This window comes from Camponotus floridanus, unplaced genomic scaffold, assembly GCF_003227725.1.
Source record: "Camponotus floridanus strain SB8 unplaced genomic scaffold, Cflo_v7.5 scaffold7, whole genome shotgun sequence".
Classification (NCBI taxonomy): Eukaryota; Metazoa; Arthropoda; class Insecta; order Hymenoptera; family Formicidae; genus Camponotus; species Camponotus floridanus.
Genome location: NW_020229838.1, coordinates 3,797,181 through 3,820,391, shown reverse-complemented (window position 1 = coordinate 3,820,391; position 23,211 = coordinate 3,797,181). Strand labels below are relative to the sequence as shown.

Here is a 23,211-nt window from a genome sequence, read left to right as displayed (position 1 = left end):
AAAATACTACAATATATATAAAATAAAAAATACGTGCAACTTTTGAAATCTTTTTGGTATATAATTAATTGTCTTTCGCATTTATTTGTTTCTCGATCTTCTCATATTTCAAAACTAAAAAGGCTCTCTCTCGTATTGATCTTTTTTAATATAATGAACCAAACTTTGCCAATGATGAATGAAATTCAAAATGCAATGCGTGCACTCGCGCATTTGTTTGTCAGGTATTCGAGAGAAAAAGAGAGAGAGAGAGAGAGACAGAGAGGGGAGAGTACTTATACTCGTGTCCATAACAGAAAATTGCAATCATACACAAGTCTAGGTATCAAGATAAAGTTTGTGTTATTTTTACCTTTGTAAAATCCTGGTTAATTTCAATGTAGCATTCATTCATAGAACCGATTAGTCATATGAAATACGTGGTCGGTACGCGAGCGGATCGATTCTCCGCGTCGTTCGGAAAAAATTCAGACATTTATCTTTTTTTTATTTTCGCGAGAAGTTTTCGGTATCATGGGTAATGATTTCATGTGCGATATTTAATACTCAAAAGATTTCTTTTATCGTTGTATCTAAATAACACTTTGACCATCGAAAAGTTACACGATTCTATGATGTACTTTAATTTTCCTGCGCAATATCGAAAAGTCTTGTTTTGCGGATTATTCTTCGGGCTTTTCAATTCGAATAATCCGAAAGACTCGGAGATTGCGACAGCAAGTGTCCCGAGACATTGTCACGAGTTCACCACTTTTTTTCGGTCATAAAGTAGCATTCATTGGAGACAGTGAAGGACAAACAAGTATCGAATTGGTGCAGACAGGTGTGAAATGGTGCTCGATCCACATCGTCTAGAACATCTATGCATATAACTACATCGGATCGAGATTGCAGAAACGACAAAATGTCGAAGAAATTATAATATAACGGTATTTAAATAAATAATAAATAATATAATAAAGCACTATATATATTCATAAATTAATGTAAAATATTTTTACATTTTAAATATTAGACAATTAAAAAATTATTCTTATCATTATCTTAAAATAATATTAATATTCAATAAGGGAACCAATAATATTAGCTTCTTATATTTAATCGGCAATTTTAATATTGTGTAATATATTAAAATTCTGATTATTAATTTTTTTGTAAAGGAATTGAATCGTAAAGATTTATATTTTATTACAATTGAAGCAAACAATTTAAAAACTTGTTTGCTTTCTCATTTTTAACTTATACCGAAATAAACAGAACAGTGATTTGCTTTCTTCGACGATACATTTTCCGTCGTTCTGATGGATCTCGATCCGCATCAAAATTTTTGTATCAGCGTTTGAAACATTCCGCAAGACTTACTTTCTCAGCTAAGCTTTCCAACGTTTTCGGGTAACCACGCTCGTATGATTGAAAATGTTGCGTCGAAGGCTTCGGCTGATGCGTAATAACCGGCGACGGTGGCGGTTGATAGGACCAGTGACCTTCCGGTCGTGAATTGTAGTACAGATCACCGTTGCTCGATCCGAGATCCTGGCTTGATCCCAAACCCGTGAGACCGAGTCTTGATCGCGACGGCAACATTTCGCGTCCGTCGCCTCGTCTACGGCTACTGCCATCTCTGCATGTAAAAATTTCGAATTTTATACATGGCATATTCTATTCAAAGCTAGTCGTTACCGATGCAATTTATAAAATAAAAAATTATCTTAATTTATGGTAGAAATAATTTAAATCATTAAATCATCATTGTCGAAATATCCTGGAGTATATGATGTCAAATTGTTCTCTCATCCTCTCCGTTGAATATCAACTTTTTATTAATAATTAATTTACATTTTTAACAAATTTTTAAATATGAAAAGTAAAAATATGACAATGTTTAAAATCATTTATATAACATCTCGAAATATCTATCCTATTTCACATATTTGAGAGAGAGAGAGAGAGAGAGAAAGATAAAGAGAGATATCTTTTTCTTGTCATTTTCAACTTTTTTTTGAAACTCGAAAAGAATTGCGAACAAACACAAGGGCAATACCTGACATGATTACTCGTCACGTGGTCATTCTCATCCTCGTTTAATTCCCTCTTGATGACTACCACGGGTGGCGCCTTGTGTTCAGTCTGACGGACATGTGAAACCGGTTGATGTGGACCATGTCTTGTGGCTAAAACTAGTCGCCTCGGTATCGACATGATGATGACGACATCGTCTAGACTCATGTGCGTCACGTCGACCAGATTCACCGCCAAGATCTCATCGCCCACCTGCAAGCGCGAATGCATGATGGCGAATAACTGATAATAGCACGCGGGAGACAATCTTGTCGTGAGACAGACGAGAGAATAAACATCCTCCCCCCGAATGTGGACAGATGTGATCGATTCCTGGCTCGTGAAATGTCAAGGTGCAAAAGTATAAATTTAATTCGGCGCGTTTTCACGCCCCAACCCACCGATCTCGCGCGACAGAAATAGGTTCCGGTCCTAAATGACCAATTTGTTTCGAACAACGACGGCAATTAAGTCCTCGCTTGACAAAAAAAAGAGCGAGAGGACGACTCGCTGCTCGCTCTCTTCGTCGCAGCGATTTTTCACTGTCACGACGACAGAAAATGAAAATTCGCAGGACAAGGCAAAGGTAAGGATTCTCACCTTCAAACAGCCGCTATTGTAGACGGCAGTCTCCAGGGCTATCCTGGAAATAAAAACCCCATCGTTCCTGTCGACGCCATTGCCTTCGCGTATGTAGAGACCGAGGGTCTGTCCCGGTCGTTTGATTATCTCGACAAAGTGGATAGGGTGTTTAGGATCCTGAAACAAGGATCGCGAACGAATATATTTTTAATTCGTAATATATTTTTAATTCAAATATCTCGCAATGTTTGCGCGTGCTTGGACGAAATGTAGAAATTACACCGCGCAAAATTGTTCCATTGTCGTGAAAATAATTTTCCTCGTGCTGTGACAAATGATCGCAATGCAAGCAAATACAGTTATACCTGTTTGTTTAATTTCGGAAGTTAAATTCACGGGTAATATGATTTCAACGATTTATTTGATAGTCACACTAGTCGGAGTTTTTTTTTGTTTCAATTATTATTAAAGGTAACAAAAAATTATTCACAAAAATTAAACAAATTGAAACAAAAGATTTATTTCAATCTGTGTTTAACTTTCATTTAAATTTTCATATCTAGTGTAATATTTGAATTGTGCAATTCTGCATTTGTATAGTCTATTTCCTTTACATTGAATCTCGCTTGGGTGTGTCTCTGAAACTATATAATTTAATAAAAAAATTAATACATGTGCAATCTCCGTACATGATAAGATATAAAAAAGCAATAGATATAAATAGCAATAAATTAATCTAATTAAATTATATAAAAAAAATCAGGAGAATAAAAACACAGATTAAAAAGACAGATGCAGTACATTGACAGTAACAAAAGTTTACTGCGCGTGCAGTAATTTATGACAAGATATTACGTTTCAACGCGAATGAATCACAATCTGTCGGAAATAGACGGTCCGTCGATAACATACCTGCATGGCAATAAATTTTTTCGCCGCCTCGGAAGCCTGTCTACCCATTTGCCGAGGTTCAATGACACGCACGACCATCTCGCCTCTTCGCTCGACAGCTTCGAGGGCCGCCGCTGTCGAAGCGTCATGATCGTTTTCGACAGTCTCGATCTGCTTGAAGATCTCTGTACTGATCCCGCTCACCTGCAACGGTAGATCCTTCCGTTTTACGGAATGCATAGCGAAGCTTTTATTATCGATTCGTGAATGCGATGAAATTATCTCGACGACAAAAGCAATATTTCTTTAATTCATTATCATATTATTCATCATTTTTACCAGCAATATTCTCTCTCAAATATCTTAAATGAAAGAGTATAAGATAAATAGTGAAATAATTGATATAAATAATAAGTAGAGAGAAAAATATAAAAATATTGGTCTGGTAAAATTCAATTAACTGTACAATATTAATGTTATTTAATTAAAAGAAAATGTTCATTTAAAAATAATTCTGTCTCTCTTGATAACGGAGTAAAATATTATATTTTACACATCTACTTTGTTTGTTTAGTAAAGAGGAACTGAATAATTTAATTTATTAATTTTAAATGTTATTTTAGTAACAGTCAAATTAGACGTATATTGTATAACGACTAGAGCACATGCTAATATATTTCTATTAGTCGTCGAGATAACTTCACGAGCTACACAATAGAGAATGTCGGGATCCATCATCACGTTATCCAATTGAAGTTTGCCGACGCAACGAACTCTAAATTTGTCCATTGTATCGGCAACGAATTAATGAAGTGTCACCTACCTTCCTGAAGTCTCCTTGAATGACCATGGGGGGTGGTTCCTTGGGGCGCAACTGGTTGGCAGGTGCCTGCCTCCCAGGACTTGCGCTTATGTCTGTCACTTCCCCCCGGCCCTCCTACAAAACAATGACCCATTATTTTCGTCATTGATTAATCTTGAAACAAATTAGGCCGATTATTGTAATGGACAACAAAAAAATGAATGAATGGCGATCGAAAAATATTTCGTGTTGTTGAAATAAAGCGCTACATACACTATTAGCAGTGAGAGTCGAGATGATTTTTATAAAAAACGAATTAGTCAAGATCTAAATTAATAATATAAATACATAGCGACATAACTACAAGCCATAAATCAACTACATATATCGCATACTTTGGAAATTATCACATCGGCATCTTACATTATCTAATAATAACATTACACAAGGCATTCGACGATTGTGTAATTTTTCTGGTATTAACAATAACAGATTATTTAATAATAAATATATACAATAATGTTAGTAGTGATATAAATTACTCAAATAACTTGTTTAATTTTGCGACCTATTTTTATAATTTGGAGAATTATTTAAATAAATGAGAAGAAAGTTTTCCTTTTTAATATTATATGTATAAATTAAAGATATCTCGTACGAGAATGTATGAGATAGAAAAAAGGGGAGAGAGAGAGAAAAAGATTATAAAAAGAAAAAATATTTTTCACAAGTACGTGATTTAGAATTCTCACGATATGCACGTGTACGTTTGAAACAAAAATCTCCTAATCAATTTGATTAATTTAGTTAAAATATATACAATATTTTATATGTTTTTTTGTAATTTACAAACAAATTTAAAAAATTTTTCGTTATAGAAATTTCTATTAATTTTTGAAAATAATGCAAGAATAAATTCCCTCGTTTTTAGAAATATCTTTTTTTATTTCATCACTTGATAAAAAAATTAAATTTGTCAACGCGCTCGATAAGATGTATCCGATAAAAATAAACGGTAAAAATTATGCATCTGCAAGTGCAATAAATTTTTAAAAGTAATTGGCTTTAATTTTTGAAAACCTCATATTAACTTTAATTAACATGATTGCCTGCGGTAGAATGAGATTGCGGAATATTTAATTCAAGAAAGGAAACGTCAAATATTATTTAATTATTCGAGATAAATGCGACGTTTCTCTAGATATAAAACTCATCGACATCCTTTCGAAAGCATGAGAAGCCGTTAACGAAGCACGCGGCGTTTCGCGGAAACTCATCAATCTGTCACTTTGGCATAACACAAGCACCGTGAGTCCTTATGGATCGTGATTTCAGCCGGGTTCACGTCTCATCGAGACTATCGCGAGAAAACACATCCTTCGCGAGGCACACGCGTTCGAAGCAAATTCGTCCACCTTTCCAAGCACATTTCAACCGCTGTCAAACGCTGTCGTAAATGTTTGCGCGCGCGCATTGATTACGCGACGCATAGATACGAAAGAACTATTCTCTCTCCCGCATAAAACTCAGGATCTTTAGAAAAGAAAAGAGCCTCGGAGCGATCGCCCGCGTCTCGTTCACCTGTCAGCGCCCGTTCGCTCGACAGGCGTTAACGGCCAGCCGGGAGATTATTCCGGTAGCCGGGAGAAGACAGATCACAAAAGATGAGCCGTGTTACACGCACCCCGCGGAGGCATGTGACCGGGACGAGCCACGCGGCGGTACCGCACATCCGGTCGCAGAGCGACAGCAGGGACATCCACGCTGCCGTGGCCGATTTACAGCCCCTTTCGCTGGCCGGCGCCGGCGGTTCCTGGAGTTCCTCGCCGCCCTTCCTTCCCGCAGCCCACCACCCCCGTATTCCGTCCGTCTTCTCTTTCCGTCTTTCCGTCTCACCCGTCTGCCGGGCGAACCCGTCCACCACCGCGCGTGTCGTGCTACCTCGTCGCGGCGGTCCCATGCGTGCGCGAATCGTCCTCGGTTAGCCCCGTGAAGACGACGCCGGGTCTTTTCCTCCGACCTGTCCCTCTTCTCGAGTGTTTCCGCAAGCCGCCAATCTCCTTCCGGTCTCACGTGACCGGCGAACCGTGCGAAAGGGCGCGCGTAGGACGTAGCATAGCTAAATGCCCGATGAGGGTATGAGTGCGACAAACAAGCAGAATGATGATAGAGTGACGGAGGATGAAGAAACAAGAATGTGAGAGACAGAGAGAGAGAGAGAGATAGAAAGAGAGAGAGAATGAGAGAGAGAGATTACGCGCGGATTACCTTTCGGAAGAAGAAACACCCCGAGCCACCCCTGTCGCACATTCTCGCCTACCCCATGGTGGCTAATATGGCGGGAAGCGGCGTTCAGAGGAACGAGTACGAGTCTCGGTGAGAAGGGTAAAAGGCGCGCGTGCGCCATCGCCGGGAGGTTACCGTGTCGCCGCGGAATAGTATGAGTGAGTATCGACCCGGCGTGACGTCACCTCACCCCCCCGTACCACCCTCAACGTATAGCCACCCCTTGTCCTCGTCTCTTACCCCCCGCGACATACCGCTAAACGTGGCGTCTCTCATCCGAATCCTCTCCTTCTTTCCACGTCGTCCTCTTCCTCTTCCCTCGTTACCTTGGTCCTGGCTGTCTACCTTGTCCCCATGGCTCCCCGTTCTTCACCCTTGCCTCTCATCGTCTATCCTCCCGATGGCGCTCCCTGATTCCCGTCCTTGCATTCCTACCCTTCTCCTCTTTCCTCAGGTATTTCCGAGTGTTTCGGCAATCTCGTTCGCGCCTTTTTGTTTAGACCGAGATAGGATCGCGCCCCTTTCTTTTCTTTCGCTGGCGCGTCAACTATTCTGTCTCCTTTTTAAGCATCCTTTCTTCCTCTTCCTTTTTCGTTATTTATTCGTGCATTCTCCCTGAATTTTTCGCAACTTACACGAAATACCTGCGTTTTCCCCTAAGCGGCTTTTCGTGCCTCTCGTATCGCCTTGCACATCGTCTTCTAATTTTTTCGCGACGCGTCTCCGCTCTCTCCTCCTCTCTCGTATTCTCTCGCTCTCTCTTCCGCCTCTCATTTCTCCTCGACAATTCCCGCCTTTTATCTCTTCCCACTTGCGGCTACCCTCAATTGGATTTTCCACGTTTCGTTTACTTCTTATTGCAGTCGGTAGCACTCCACTTACGAGTGTCGGCGGCCGCGCGATTTCTTCGTCGACCTCACCTCATACGACAACCTTGCTCGCGATTTTTTTTTTCACGGCAGAGTGGATTTTTGCGATTCGTAAAAGTGGATTTCTTTCTGATTCGCACTTCGCGTTTCATTCTCCATGCATCAAAGTGTCGTCTCGGTCGTCGGTTTCTTCCATTGTGATCTCATCTCATTTTTGCGCGTATCTCGCTTCCTTGCTCCCCTTCCTTACGCTTATTTTGCTACTGTTGCGTTTTTGCTCATGTCCTCGGACGACAGCAATTTGCAGATCGCACATCCTTACACAATGTTCGTGTCATCCATATATTTCTCTAATGACAGTCTCTTATCTTCGATGTGTGCGTTCACCCTTTTTGCGCCCCTCTTCGCGCAGCTTTTCTCGCTATGCCCTCGATATACATAATATTTGTTTTTTCTCGAGGTTCTTCACCCTTCCGTCACATATGTTCTCGAGTTGGCTTCTCCATCGTGCCAACTTCTTGCTCCACATATGACGACGGTACGCAACTCCATTACAGACAGCAGCTGCGACTCGAAGCTAGCGACTCACCCCTGGAGCGATAAATAAGCCTGAGGCGCAGGACAAACGTGAGAAACGCCGGTAATGCACTTTCCAAAGTAGTCTATATCATTCGCGCTCTCGTTGACATAATGTGAGTCGTTTTTCAGCTGAAGGGGTATCTTCTTGTGGAGAACGCGAAGCGTTGTTGAATGAGAGAAGACGTTGAATGCTACGATCGCGATCGTTAAATGTTCAATGCCATTTCCATTGAACGGCAATCTTGTGCTATTTTTTGTTCGTCTCGTAATCGAAATATAATAACAAATCTGGCAAAGAGCGGAAATCAGGAGAAAACGTCAGATGCAGGCAATATCTCGCAAAAAGGACTTCTTTTTTTAATCGAAAGATTTTATTTAATATTAATCGCGTTATTTCATTTGATTTCACTCGAAATAATGGAAAACCTACGTAACGATGTCACTTACAGAGAAATAATTCTACATCGTCGGGAACATCAAAGGTTATAAAATGAAAATTGATGCGACTAAAATTTCACTGATAATGGCAGCGATAAAATCTGTGAGTGAAAATATCGAAAGGTAACGATCTCCTGTGCAATTTAAACTGATTTCCATTCTGCTAAAATACTCGTAATCCAATATTTCCTGGAAAATCTGTTAATGCTTATTACGATAATCTGACTCGCGGCGATCTTGGAACATGCGCTTCGAAAATCATGACCTCCCGGCGAGCTGATTCAACGTCTGCTCTTTTCTGCTTTTACTTTATCCGATCATCATCTTCTCTCATTTCCTCGTCGCTCATCGCGTTATTACTTTACCAACGTATCCAGTGATCTACATGGATTCTTATCACAATGATCACAAGATGAGGCAATGGACATGACTTTGAATTATTTTCCAAATTTGAATAGTACAGAGCAAACGCACTGACCATATAATGGATAGTAGCGACAATAGTAATAATAGTAGCAATAATAATGCAGAGATAGCACAAGGTATTATGTGAATGACAGTATATTAATGTTGTGCTTCATACATGTGCATACACACACACACATACTTTCCGCTTCCAATTTAATCCACTCTGCTTTTTCCACCCCCAGTTTCCTCTCTCCCTCCCACTCACCTTTCTTTCTTTCCTCCATTTTTCCCTCCCTCTTTTTCTTTCTCGATATACTCGCCTACGTTATGAAGTAGGCGGAAATATCTTTAACAATATACCGCATCGTTAGTGTGAGGAAAAATTGATTTTCCGATTCCCCATATTCCCAACTTACGCAACATATAGTCGTTGCATTTATTAAAGTATCCTGCCTTCTAAATTATCAAGATTTAATTTTATTATAAATAATAATTTAATTTTATATTAAAAATTATTTTAATTTTATAATTTATAATAATTTATAATAATATAATTTTAATTTTATATTAAATTTTATTATAAATAATAATGATTTGTATCTTAATCGTGCTAATTCGAGATTTTAATTAAATGGTGCAAAATTAAATCACATTTTTCTAATTCATTTTTTGCGATAATAAAGAATAAAGATAAGATCGTTCATTGGGGCTTTCCCTATTGTGATTATGCACTACTTGTTAATATTCCGCCAGATATAATTGTAGACACCGGTGTAAACGGTCCATTGAGCATTCCCGCAAATTTACGTCATCCCTATATGAGGACGCAAGTCAGTGATAATTTGTTTCATAGGAAGGACTCTCTGAATTTAATGTTTCCCGACCTACGCGTTCGCCAAACTCTCGTACTGTCGAGTTACTCGCTGGCAAAGTGGCAGCATGGATTGTGCAACTTTTGACAACGAGTACTAAATTCGTGCTTCGCTTTCGCGTGTTTCGCGTTACCACTCGGGATAGAAAGTTCCACGAACATGAGTTTTGTGCACACAGCGTATCTAGTACCACGTTGGATATTCTTTACTTCCGGCAAAAAATCGAAATATTCGAGTACGTATTTCGAGATGCGAATGACAAAGATTAGTATTTTTCATGAAAAACCACGTAAAATATAATCATCTTATAATATGAAAGGATATATAAGAAGATTAGAATCGAGAAATGAATTTAATTGCATCGAGATTATTCAATCTAAATGTATAGCTCATTTTTGTCTTTTAAATAAAATGAATCTTTTGAATCCGTTGAGTGGAAACTGTAACTTGATACACATGTAGATTTTACAATTAGATTTTATAATTTTTCTACAAAACTTTATGTAACGCGTTCTTAAATAAATTCTTGGAAAAAGATTATATTTGAGTAAAATATAATTTCTTTTTTTTTTTATTCATCGAAAAATGGAAAAGGGAAACAATGTATAATTCACATTATGAGTTCGAGAAATAATTCGATTAAGACCTCATTATCGAATTTGCACGCTTCATTAGTTTTTGGGTTCTCTAAATAAATTACTCTCGCAGCTGCGTTTTGCACATGAGAGAACTCGGAGAAAAATTATCCCCGCAGCCAAGCAGAAAATGAACTTTTACTTAAGGGGTTAAGAATGAAGAATAAGGGCAAAGTTTGGCCTACAATCCAGAAATATGTTCCAATGAAATTGAATCCGTAGTGGCCAATTTATCCGACCTCTATTTCAATTTAGTACAAATATCTTGAGCACTGAATTTTCGTTAGCCAACCCAGATTTTTTCAGAAATAGAAAATTCCAAAAAAAAAAGACTACGGGAAAAAGAAATCTATTTCTTTATTCTTCTCAATATTTCTAAAACTTATTTTTAAAAAACTCAAAAAAGTTTGATTAATTCAATTATTTGTTTCGATGATAATCAAATTAATTAATTACAAGTTGTGCAATTAAGGATGAAAATACGCCTCGTCAGAAATTTCTCGATTAGAAAAAGAAGTTGGAAGAGAATAGATGGAGCGAGCTAATAAATAAAATAAAATAGATACACACGAGACAACGGGCGCTATTGAAATTCACCGCGCGTCGTGTAACACGCTAAGTTCGAGAGGAGGAAACGGGGAGGAAATGGCATGCATAAATCGCGTCGCTGGGAGGCGCGTTCTTCCGAAAATTTCCCGAAAGAAATCTCACGAGGTAACTCTCGAGGGCAAAGATCGGGGCGGAAGGTCGTCGATACGCCACTGCTCGTAGTAGTACGCGAATGTCAGTAGTAAAGCGTAGTACATGTAGTAAGTAGAGTAATACGACGTGTACGCAGGCGTACGCACGTCCGGTATCAGCGGTCGGCGTGAGGGGGAGGGGCAGGGGGAGGGGGAGGGGGAGGAAGTACGAGAGGAATGATTCGAGGGCGAAAGAGGAGAAAAGAGACGAGGGGCAGGGGTGAATGAGAAAGAGAGGACCCATGCGAAGAGGTACCGAGCCGAGGAGAGGGGGTGGGGAACGGCACTCTGCATCCTGCAATACGATATCCGTTCGATGCGCCTGCGTTTTGCGGTCCCGAAGAGAGCGGGTGGAAGCGAATTCGCGCGTGTGCACGCCCGGCTCTTGACCGCGTACGCTACCACCCTGCGGCTTATATGCCTAAGTGTGCGCCCCACCGCACCTGGATGTGAGCTAGCGTGAGTTTTATGTGTCTACGCGAGATGAGATGTAATACACGCATGCGAGAGGGAATAATGCATGCGCGAGCGAATGACGATCCCTCGCGAAATCGCGTCTCATCTTTCTTTCACGGTTCTCTTGGTGCACGGCTACTGCCTGCTAAATAATAGGCGATCGATAATTTCACGAATCTCACTCGTAGTGAAACTGCAGTATTATGCATCGCAGATTGTAATCTGCTGATAATCCATTTCCATTAAGAAAGGCGCGATAAAAATAGCGAGATTATTCATTCCTGCTATTTAAAAGCTTACGATTCAAGTTTATATGTATAAAATCGTATATTTTTATATAATCTTACGGTTTTAAATTTATCATAAAATAGTGCAATAAAGTTTGACGTTATTCGATTAATGTTTCACGGGGAAATAAATAACTATTGTATACCTCGCGTTTAATCTCTCGATTAAAACGATTAGAGCTGCGCGAAACTAATTGCAATTTCGATAAAACTTGGAATTGTTTACAATATATTTCAACCTTTATATTTTATCGAAAAAAAATGCGAGTTACTCGACTATATATAAACTATATCGACTATCGTACCGTCTTCTGTTACTAACTGCGAATGTATACGACCGCTAAGGATTTCAATTATCGCCAGTGTTACAATTGTCCCTGGTTACAATTGGCCCCGCAAATGGTGCTATTGACTTATCCGACCGTCCGGCGCGACTATACGATAACCAAGACTTCAATCACGATTAAGTTAACCGAGACTGGGTTGCAATCGAGCTACTACCGGCTGTAGCTTCCGTGTAACATCGAGGGTACGTGACTTAAATGTGTCAGGTGGCGAATGTTTCAGAGCGGAGGGTCGCGTGATTCAAGGGGACAAAAAGCTGCCATAAATTGCAACAACGTGCCCGAGGTGCGGCACAGCTTATAGGACAGTAACAAATGTAGATTGCCGGAATGTATCGATTTCAAAGATCTAAAGCGTGCTGACAAGTGTTGCGAAAAAAAATGAACTAAAATTGATTGGCAAATAATTCGCGATAGATGCGATAAAGAGATTATTTCGGGAAGAATGTTCTCATTGAATTTATAATAATAGCTATATAACTTTAGAATTGAAATATAAGCGAAACATATAAATGTATGTATATACATATTTTAATTCTAAAGTTATATAGCTATTATTATAAATTGCTCTTTGTTTTACACATGTTATACATATAAAATAAATTTACTGAATTACTATATCAAAAAGGATTAAAATTAAATCGTTAATATTTAAACAATTAAATTCTGTTTTAAATGAAATGAATAACATTGCAAGTACGTTATTCATTCAGGATACATGGTATGTTAAATCCAATAAAATAATATCGATAGCATTAACGAGCAAAATAACTGTATTCTTGAAAATTTAAATATCACAATATTTTTTTAATGTGCAATTTTGAAATATGCTTTCCATGCTTGAAGTAATCGAATATTTCGTATACCATTATCCATATATTTTTCACGATTTACATAAATTGGCTGGTAAATCTATGTAAGTGATACGAATTTAACGGAAAGCGTGACAGTATTGCGGTTAGTCGCGTTAAAACGAGCGATCGATCGCTTTTTATGCATCGCACCTTCGCTATGATTGCGTTATTGCATCGCGATCGTTTTATATAGCGAACGCCCGAAAGGGAATTTAAATGGAAATATATAGAACCGTGCATTGTTGGGGTGTGTGTGTGTGTGTGTTTTATACGTGTGTGTGTTTCTACAATAAAACGACATGACATCGGTGCAGCGATATGGGTCATTTAAACTGACAAAATAAAAGTACGTTAATGCATTTCCCCTCTGACACGTTCATTTTGGAGATGCATGAATGCATAAGAAATATTCTATTTGATGCGGATAATAATATAAAATATTGAAAATATTTACATATAAAAATTACAAAGTAATATTGGAGAGATTTGCTAAATATACTTCTTCTTTACTAAAAAAAATACTTGTATTCAAAGTATCTTTATTACTTGTTTTTTGAGGAATTAAATTTCTCTTTCTATTACTTTAATTTTGTTATAAGACAAACATGTTTGAAATTCACATTACAAGAGGATTTGCATAGTTTGAATAACAAAATGGAAATAAACATAGATTTTATAGAACTTTAGATAATTAAGTAATTAATTAATTATTAGACTTTACCCCCCAGGATTTACGCACTGTTGCATAAAATCGGTTTTCATAATAGGCAGCTATTTTTCGGGAAATACCTCCGGAAGCTCTGCTCCGTCAAATTAATTTCCGCCACAACTATATTTGCCGTGTCCCATATGTGCACAGGAGGCATCGTGATACCTACGTGCGTGTGTGCGTGGGTGCGCGCGCGCGTGGTGGGACGAATATTGCGCTTCGACGCAACCGCACGACGTCATATATGTCGTAATATTCAACTCGCACACGGAGCGGATACTATTGCCACGCATGTGCGCGTTCTCAGCTTGAGTCTAGCAACGCACACACGACCCGCAAATATTTTCGCACTTCTTCTTATGTTATTCTATTTGTACAGTGTATATCTCGCAACTGCCCCGTATAAAAACGTAACGACGGCGTAGCGACGTGCAAAGAATTTTATACACATTTACGGTATAACACGTTGCAGTTCTCTGACCGCATGTATGCGCGATAGAAACTTCTTATTTATATGCAACGTCGAAATATTAAGCGTGTGCGGATGCAACAACGCCTATGTATGTCAAGGCACTCTCTTCCCCAAAAAAAGTTCTTGTAACTTACCTCGAAAGCTTTCCAAAACACTATAATAAAGTATTTTTTCATCGAGTTATGAGACTTGAAATAATTTCTTAATTTTTATATAAACCATAAAAAATATGTAATTTGCAATTAACAATTATATATGTTTTTTAAACAATTATGCGGTTTCTTTAACCAATAAAATATTCAAAAAATGAATATTTTACTATTTTATAATTTATGTAAAAATTAAGAAATTATTTCAAGTCTTTGAAAAGCTGTCGAGGTAAGCTGTAAGAGTTATTTTTGAGAATAGATTGCCCTGTCACCCTGTATATGTGTATACAAGATTCAAAATTCGCGTCTACGTCGTAACAAAATCCTTTTACCAGTTCTTTTATAATTGATTTTTTTCTAAAAAATATAAATATTCAAAATATAGATAACATACAAGTTGAATTATTAAATATGAGGTCCTTTCGTGCATGTCTACGGATTAAGATTTAGATCATTTTAAAGTTAGAAATAAAAATTTTTTTCTCGTTAATTTATACCTTAACTTTTAGTTTAAATAAAAATGAATTTTATTTAAATTTTATATATATTTGAGATATTTATGTATTAAATAATTTGAAATTTGATCCTCTAGACACTCTCTGCACACGTTCTTAGCAATGCTTTACAGATACATTACATTTTCTCGTACCTGTGCTTTCTACCGAGTCGATGTACGCTCGAGTATAATACCGTTTATTAGGCAGCACTATCCCATCTTTTACTATTATAATACTCGCTATTACACATGTATGTATGTAAACGCGTACTATTATATTGGAGCGAAAGAAATTATGAAAAAGCAACCTAATTACAACAAATAAAATGCGAAACAAGATTGACCCAGTTTACTTGCAAATTAACCAGAAGCTCTCTTCGCTTTATCAGATAAACAGAATTTATCAAAATTAATATGCCGGGCCGTTTTGTCCGCAACTACTAAAAAGGAATACATACCATCTCTTATAAGCTTGCTTTTTAAGATAATTTTTATTGTTCGAAAAGGAATAATAATTATATAGCAATAATACGTTAGCCATCGAGGTAAATTTAAAATCATTAATAAATCACACCAGTAAATCATTAAAATTATTTGAAATTCCATTTCAGATAACCTATATATCTATTCGCGAGAAATCGAAATAGAAGTTTATTTATAATTTCGTATATATTTTGATTCTTCATTTATAATATATTATGTGACATATAAATTTATAAGCGTTAAATTTCGTTTAAAATTTCATGGCGCGCTATAAATAATGATCTAAAATGAATTTAAAATACAACTTCTTCAATAAAATTCAATTTCTTTAATAACTTTAAGACATTTTCTAAAAAAAACTTGAAGAGTACATATTTTCTGTCGTTTTTAAAAAGGTGCTAAATGTACATGGATTTGCCAGATTGGAATTGCACACCATACTAGAGATGCCATTAATGAAGGTTGTAGGCGAGTTATGCGCCCGACAGGAAGCCGCGTATGGCGCGCGGAGCGCACGACATTTCAGGATCGACGACGACTCGAGGAGCACGAGCAGGAGCACGAGCAGGAGCGGAACGGCACCTGGCCGCTCCAACTTTTGCAATTAGCAAAGTAAATTGCCGGTAACCTTCCGATCCCCTGCGCGCCCGCCCGCGTGCGATACGACGAGCCTCGCGCGATACGGTGTTTCATAATTTAATAACGCGCTCGGTCGAGTTTGCGAATTGCCAACCGTCTTGGCAGCCGTCTTGACAACTTTGCCAAAAGCGACGAGAGAGCCTGTAATTGAAGAGGAAAAGAAATCGGGCTCAAGCACTCTTTTGCTCGCTCATCCTCCCTGTCTCTCTTTCTTTCTTTTTTTTCTCTCACAATGAAAGTTTCATTTTATCCGCGATACACGACATACGATTATTTGCGCGACAGATCGCCGCAAACGAGAAACTTTGTCTTGAAATTCTTGAAGAGCGGAAAGCCACCACAACTCATCGATTCCGCTGTTTACTCCGATTGCCGTATCCTCGAGGATATCGTTAGCCGTAAATATCCTCCGAAGACGTCGTTTGCCATTAAAGAATGCTCTCTCTTTTATCTTCTTTTTATTTTTCCTCTATATTCATGTGTAAAATATAATTTATCAGATGATTGTAAATTGATGATACATATACACATATATTTAATTTTTTTCTTAAATTATTTTGCAAACAATGCTGAGTTTTATGAATTGGAGGAGCACTTGCAAATCTTGCTAATATGCAAAATATTTGTTTACAGAATAAATTTGAAATTTTGCAATGTCGATTACGAAAATAATTGTATTTCATATCGAATAAAATTCTAGTAAAATGTATATCAAATCGTATGTATATTAAATCGTATATTAAATAGTCGTTTCTCTCTGCTTTGTATTTTAATTTCTGATCTAACCGTAAAATATTTAACTGCAAAAAAATCTATCTTCTCCGCTTAATGCAGATTAAATCATAATTTCCTACTTAACTAGTATGAGCCTTAAATCTGTCTAATCTCTGGATTTTATCACCAGAAAGAGAGAATTTATGTAAGGAGATCGATCGATCGCGCGTGCATCTGCCTTTCCACAATCTCGCGACGTACACAAATACTGACATTCCGATAAAAGAAAAACAAAGAGATAGAGAGGAAGCGAGAGCTTTGAATAGCTTTCGCGCAGGTGGAGAAAAAGGTCTCTGATTCCGAGAAAAACGGCAAAATCGAGTCGGTCACTCGGAAGACATCGCTGTAGGAATCGAATAACGTTCTTCGGGACTTTATCCGTGAAAGTGAAGAGAGAAACGCACGGCTTATATTGGCTACGCCCGGGCCACTTGAGCGCGAAGTACACGTATAATCGTATTGAAAAGCAAATATGCGAGTATCCATCTATCCGTCCGACTCGACATTCGTTACATACAGATCGGTTTATTCTACTTCGAGGCGGAGACACGGCGAAGAATTGAAATTCAAAAGGTGCCGGTGAAAGCTTTCTGTTATAAAGGGATCCAATAAAAGGGAAATATTCAAATTCGAGTAGTGCATCTTTTCTCATATTTATAGAACAGCCAGCGTGCATCGCGAAACGGTGATTCCGTACTTTTGTACCGAGACAAGAAACATTGCAACTAGAAACATTTTGGAGAAAATCGTGATTCAAGTATTAACCCTAAACTTGTGACGATTTACTTTAAAAGACGCTCTCACTCGTTTCTCACAATTCTTTGCTTTACAAAAAATATCGAGAGGGTGAGTATAAAAAGATACAATATACTTAATTCGGAAAATTTTTATATTTTTATGCCTCATAATGATTTTACGACGTTCTTTGAAAACAATATACATCATTTTTATTCGTAAATTAAACCGTCGACAAAAATATACGGCACGTCGGCTTTTGATACTGATCGATTTATTCGGGTGGTAAAGGGATTTATTTGATGGGCTAGATGCCAAAGAAGCGCACACCGATCAAAGCAATGTTTCCATTGTGAAGGCAGGCAATTTAAATAAAAAAATGAAAATATTAAAATTCACATATATAAAACAAGTATATATTTTTATCCAAAATTTTCTCATATTTTAAATAGCATATTTCACGTGATGATTGAGAGCGGAGCATCAATATAATATAATCAAATAATTCAAATCAATATAATTCACATATGTAATAATATAATTCATGAATAAAAATAAAAGAAACGTATGCTTTTTTTGGAAAAAGAAAATCTAATTGTCAGTGAGAATATGTTTAGAGAAATGTAAGTTGTTAGATACAGATTTATTTATGCTATCCAATACTTAAAATATACCTTAGTATATAATTTATAAATTAATTAAAATTTCTTTTGCGGAGTAATTAATTTGATAACTAACAAATACTGAATAATTTAGAAATTATTTACCTCGTGATTGCACTTCCTCTGGCGTTTTCTTGGAACTTCTTCTTTCTCTTTTATTTATCTTTTGATACTTTATGGCACAGCACATTCACATTCGTAAAACATGCCAATTAGTAGAATATGATAGATACTTTGCACAGCACTTTATGATATTGCGATAGAAAATTACAATCGATTCGGCAACCGCGAGATTCATGCGGTTAAGTTCAATTTGACCAATAATATTGCGCAATACTATGTAATTCGAATTAATGGCTAATTAAGAGGCGATAAGCCGGTGGAAAATACACGAAAATTCAACATTGCAAGTATAATACATTTACAAAAATATCGTTAAATACAAGTATTATTAGACATTATTAGACAGTTATATTTTTTTCGTCACTTGAATTAAAGTCGTCATATTTTTTCATCATTTGAATTAACACCGTAATAATCATCGTGATATTTTTTTTCTTTTTCATATATATTAATCGATAGAATACGTGTAATCAATCGTTGATAATTTTACGCCAAAATTTGATGTTATCCTTGCGGCCTACATACAACTGTTTACTTTCCGTGGCCCTGTTATCGTTATTTACGTAGCGAAACTCGTATGAGATGTGTATACGGATTAAATATTATAGTAAAAATTACAATATAAGTTTTATAATTGTGGCACAATTTACTAACATGCAAGAAAATCACGATATTTTTTTTCCAATGGCATTTTTATACATTATATGCATATTATATTCCACAAAGTATTGTAATTATTCCAACATTTTGATACGAAAATAAATACATAATCATTACAACAAAATAAAAGAATTACACAATTTATAATTTTTATATTAATAAATATATGTCGCCCACATATCCGACTTTACAATAAATATTGAGGGAATATTTTTTTCATATAATTTATACTGTAAATTTTTCTTCGTAATGACGTGAAACGCATGTTATATCTCTCGAAATATTATTGCAACGAGTAAAATGCGATTATTCCCTGCTATTATAGATTATCCACGCGATTAACCAACTCTCGCCGATTCGTAAATAAAATGATGAATGTAAAAAATAACAACGCGACCTTGATTATGTATTTGCTGGTGTGTGCGATATGCCCCACCACAAAAGACATCGAGGAGAGAAAAATAATAACGACGCGAAATACTTGTTATTATTCTGTCGTCAAGAAAGCTGTTTGCCAATAAAGTTCTATCTGAGCAATCTTCGATAGCGATACCACACAATCTTCTTATAACACTAATTTCCTTGATAGAATTATTTATCAAAATATACATTGCGAGCAATAATTATTTCTTTATTTAAAACTTTAGTAACTGCCTGTTTTAAAATTCTCATCGATTTGTATGTAATTTGACAATTATTTTGAGATAAAGAACGCAGTTAGAATACGAATCGTAGAATTGAGAGACATGTAACAAAAAGCTTCAGGATATCAATCGTTTATTATTAATCAATTTGAGATTGAAAAACGCGGTACTTTTCGTATATACTTAGTTTGCAAATTATTAATATTTCATAGCAACAATGGAATAATTACATTGACAACATATAGCGCTTTTGTTTACATACTGTGGCTTTGGATGACGAGACTAACAATAAGCAGCGCCACAAGCTGTAATCATCATATTACTTTTTAAGAGAGAAATTCGCTATTCAAATTAATAATTATCGATCCGCGCGATTGATTAATTCACGCAATAAACACGTAAAATTGTTGCGGCGACAGATATGTCGTTCAAATATTCTATTAACTAAAATCAATATGTTATTACTAAAAAGCAATATAGTATAGTCATAAAGAAAAAATATAATACTGATCTTTGGTGAAACCTTGTGTTACTGCGTTAACAAGAAAATTTTTATTAATTCAATTTGAGGTAGTACTGAAAAGGAAGAGGCATAATATATCGATTTATTATTATTAATATATATTTCGTGAGATTTGTACATTATAAAAATATATTATGCTTGCAGTGTTATATTTTGATTACGTGTTTTCTGTCAGTTTATCGCGTCTTAATCAGCCATTATTTCGACTGTATTACGTCTAAATTAATTTTTTTGTCACACGATTTTTGTCGAATAGATCATAATTTTTTCGTAATTAACGAAAGCGTTGTGCAAAATATCGCGCAATCATATTTTTGCTCATCATAATTAATTGTGCTTTCGCGAGTAAATACGAGTGCCATGAAGAATCAACGAAAATTAACTAGAGAAGAGAAGAAGGAGACTCAAAAAAAAACGTCGACAAAATAATTCTAAATAAAGTAAGCAGTTTATAAATTATTTATTATTCAATCTAAAATTAATCTCTCTTTTGCTTAAAATAAAATCGCGTCAAATTTATAACAGTCTATATTATTCAACATATTTCCTAAATTAATTTATTTATAAACACACAAATGAAGCCTTTATGAAGAGAAGCGAAATATCGATCAAAATTGCGCAATCGAAGCAAAAACTCAAAACGCGGGTATCTGCTCTTCTTATTTCCTCCTTATAAATTATGCATTTAGTATCGACATTTCTTGTCAATCAATTTCTCTTCTTTGTGCTATCATAATGTAACCCGCAAATATCTGATCGAAGAACCACGTATGGTTGCAAATGTGTTTTCTATCGGAAAACAAATTTTCGAAGTATTTTAAATAAGAAAACCTTAGTTTGGAATTTTACAAATTTATCATTCATACGTGTTATAAATTATTAGGATTTTTGAAATTAATCCAAATAAAGAAAATAAAATTTTTCTATTTATTTTACGTCGAAATTTTTAATTACACAAATTTAATATAAATTTACTGCACGATAAAGGAAATTATTGTAGTAAAGTTTATTGTATATTTCGTGCATTCACATCTATTCTAATATCATCAATGACTTTTTTTCTAAATATTAAATATTAATTTGTATTTATCATTTTTAAATCTCGAATGCATTGCTAAATTATATAATTAATATTTTAAATAGATTTTAATGTTTTAAGTAGATTTTATTGAAATATTATAATTTCAGACCTGACACTTAATGTCACTACTGAACAGTATTATCATAATACGAGTCCAAAGCAATGTTGGAATATCTCTCAATCAATACAATTCCGATTGCTGCAGAAATGGCTCGATTTTTAAAATGGCCGGTTGTTGATCATCTACCAAATGGCCACTTGGCGATTGACCTCTATAAGATTTCCGCTCAGAAAAACGTCGCACTCTCTCATCGTTTCCATATCTGTCTCTCTTGAAAAGATCGTTTCTGATCTCTTGATATAAATAATGCAAAATATTCGAATAATGCAAAATATTAGATGGAACAATGTATGTGTCGACATCATAAATCAAAATTTGCGACAAAATATTTTGCTTTCAAGTATTATGAATTTTTGATATATCGTATAAACACGTAAATTTTGGAAACAGAATGCATGTATTAATAATACATTTCTCTCTATACTAAAAACAAGATATATGCTTTAATAATGCATGTTATATACGTAGTTACGTATTCGAATAAATATGTATAAATGTGTATATATATACATATTTTTTTTTTCTCCAGATGGATTATGCATCGTATCGATTTCACCACGAAAGCCTGTAATGTAGTCAACGCTGGGTGAGTAATCTGTATTATAAAATCTGTCATCCGATTTTCCTACGTTTTAATAATAATTTAAAATCAGAATGTCAGATACTTGAAATTTTGAGCACAAGAGTTATAAAAATTGCTTGAAATTTTAAATTGTCGAATGAGAAACATTCGAATTCTCAAATCTTGAATCTCGATTATTTGAAATCTTGAGTCTCGATTTATCGAAATTTCAACTTTAAATTGGGTGGAACCTCTCGATTCTGAAACTATTTGATTCTCGTTGATCTTGCATTTTCTCCCCGTGCATTTATCTTACATCCCTTACGTAACATACTCAGTTCATAACTAATGTAAAGCAAACTCTCGAAATGCCTCGACTAAAGGTTATAGACTGTTGTCGGAAGATCGATTGACGGTTCCCAAAGTCGATAGCCAGTTGCACACATAGTTGGCATTCGTGTGACTGTCTATATCAAACATGTCCGAAACTTCCGGCCAATCTGTACGTCGTAATTGTTATCGTTACATTATTACCCGTTGGTATAGGTCTCATCAAAGATCATAACGCAAAATGACCGCGTGATTTAATATCTGATTGACGAATTGAATAAAATATGCGAGAAAAAAGTAATAAGTTTATAAACATTTTTTTGCGATCATAAATAAGTATGATAAAAAAAATTAATCGTGATAATAAGGTTACCAGCTGCGTGCAATAAACTGACGAATTAACAATTTCCCGCTTCAATGATGATTATTTCTGCATTCGTGCATACATAATCGTACCTATATACGACATGTGTGCGCATAAATATTCGCAGTTCTTTGCAACAACCAAATGAAGTTTTGCATAATTTAACTTTTTGCTTTAAACAGTGATCGAGATTGTCTCGATTATATAAGATAAATTGAGCGAATTTTATATCAAGTCAATTAATTATTATCAATTATCATAATTAGTCGTAATTAGTCTGCATGAAGGGGTATAATTATAATCCATAATTAATACGTATATTCGTCCTGATTATAATATTATACGTTATCCGAGATGAATAAACGATGCGTCTCGTTATGATATATCATCGTGGTAATACGAGGACAGCGGTAGCGGCAGTAATGAAATAACTAGGAAAGAGTAATTTATTTAAATATGCCGAGATCGAATGGCATGTAGGCGCTGTGGATATGACCGACGAGAAAGAAAGGCAAAAAAGAGCGCTTGTGAAAGTCGTAGCGGCAATTATCGAATAATGTAATAAATTAAGCTGCCTGCGCAC

At 35.9% G+C, this 23,211-nt stretch overlaps 1 protein-coding gene across 5 annotated transcripts in view; it reads right to left on the bottom strand.

The window, feature by feature from the left end:
* Positions 1-23,211, bottom strand: part of LOC105251709 (rho GTPase-activating protein 100F) — a 56,496-nt gene that overhangs the window by 10,656 nt on the left and 22,629 nt on the right. The window contains exons 1-7 of one of the 5 annotated variants that reach the window (XM_025413645.1): positions 6,018-8,064; positions 4,355-4,468; positions 3,553-3,750; positions 2,659-2,817; positions 2,042-2,271; positions 1,363-1,621; positions 353-364 (exon numbers count right to left, since the gene is read on the bottom strand). In XM_025413645.1, the coding sequence (XP_025269430.1) occupies positions 353-364; positions 1,363-1,621; positions 2,042-2,271; positions 2,659-2,817; positions 3,553-3,750; positions 4,355-4,468; positions 6,018-6,293 (1,248 nt within the window). In that variant the 5' untranslated portion in view covers positions 6,294-8,064. Of the gene's footprint in view, positions 1-352; positions 365-1,362; positions 1,622-2,041; positions 2,272-2,658; positions 2,818-3,552; positions 3,751-4,354; positions 4,469-6,017; positions 8,065-23,211 lie in introns of those variants that run through there. The other 4 variants (XM_025413646.1, XM_025413647.1, XM_011258690.3 and 1 more) reach the window with 4 other exon arrangements.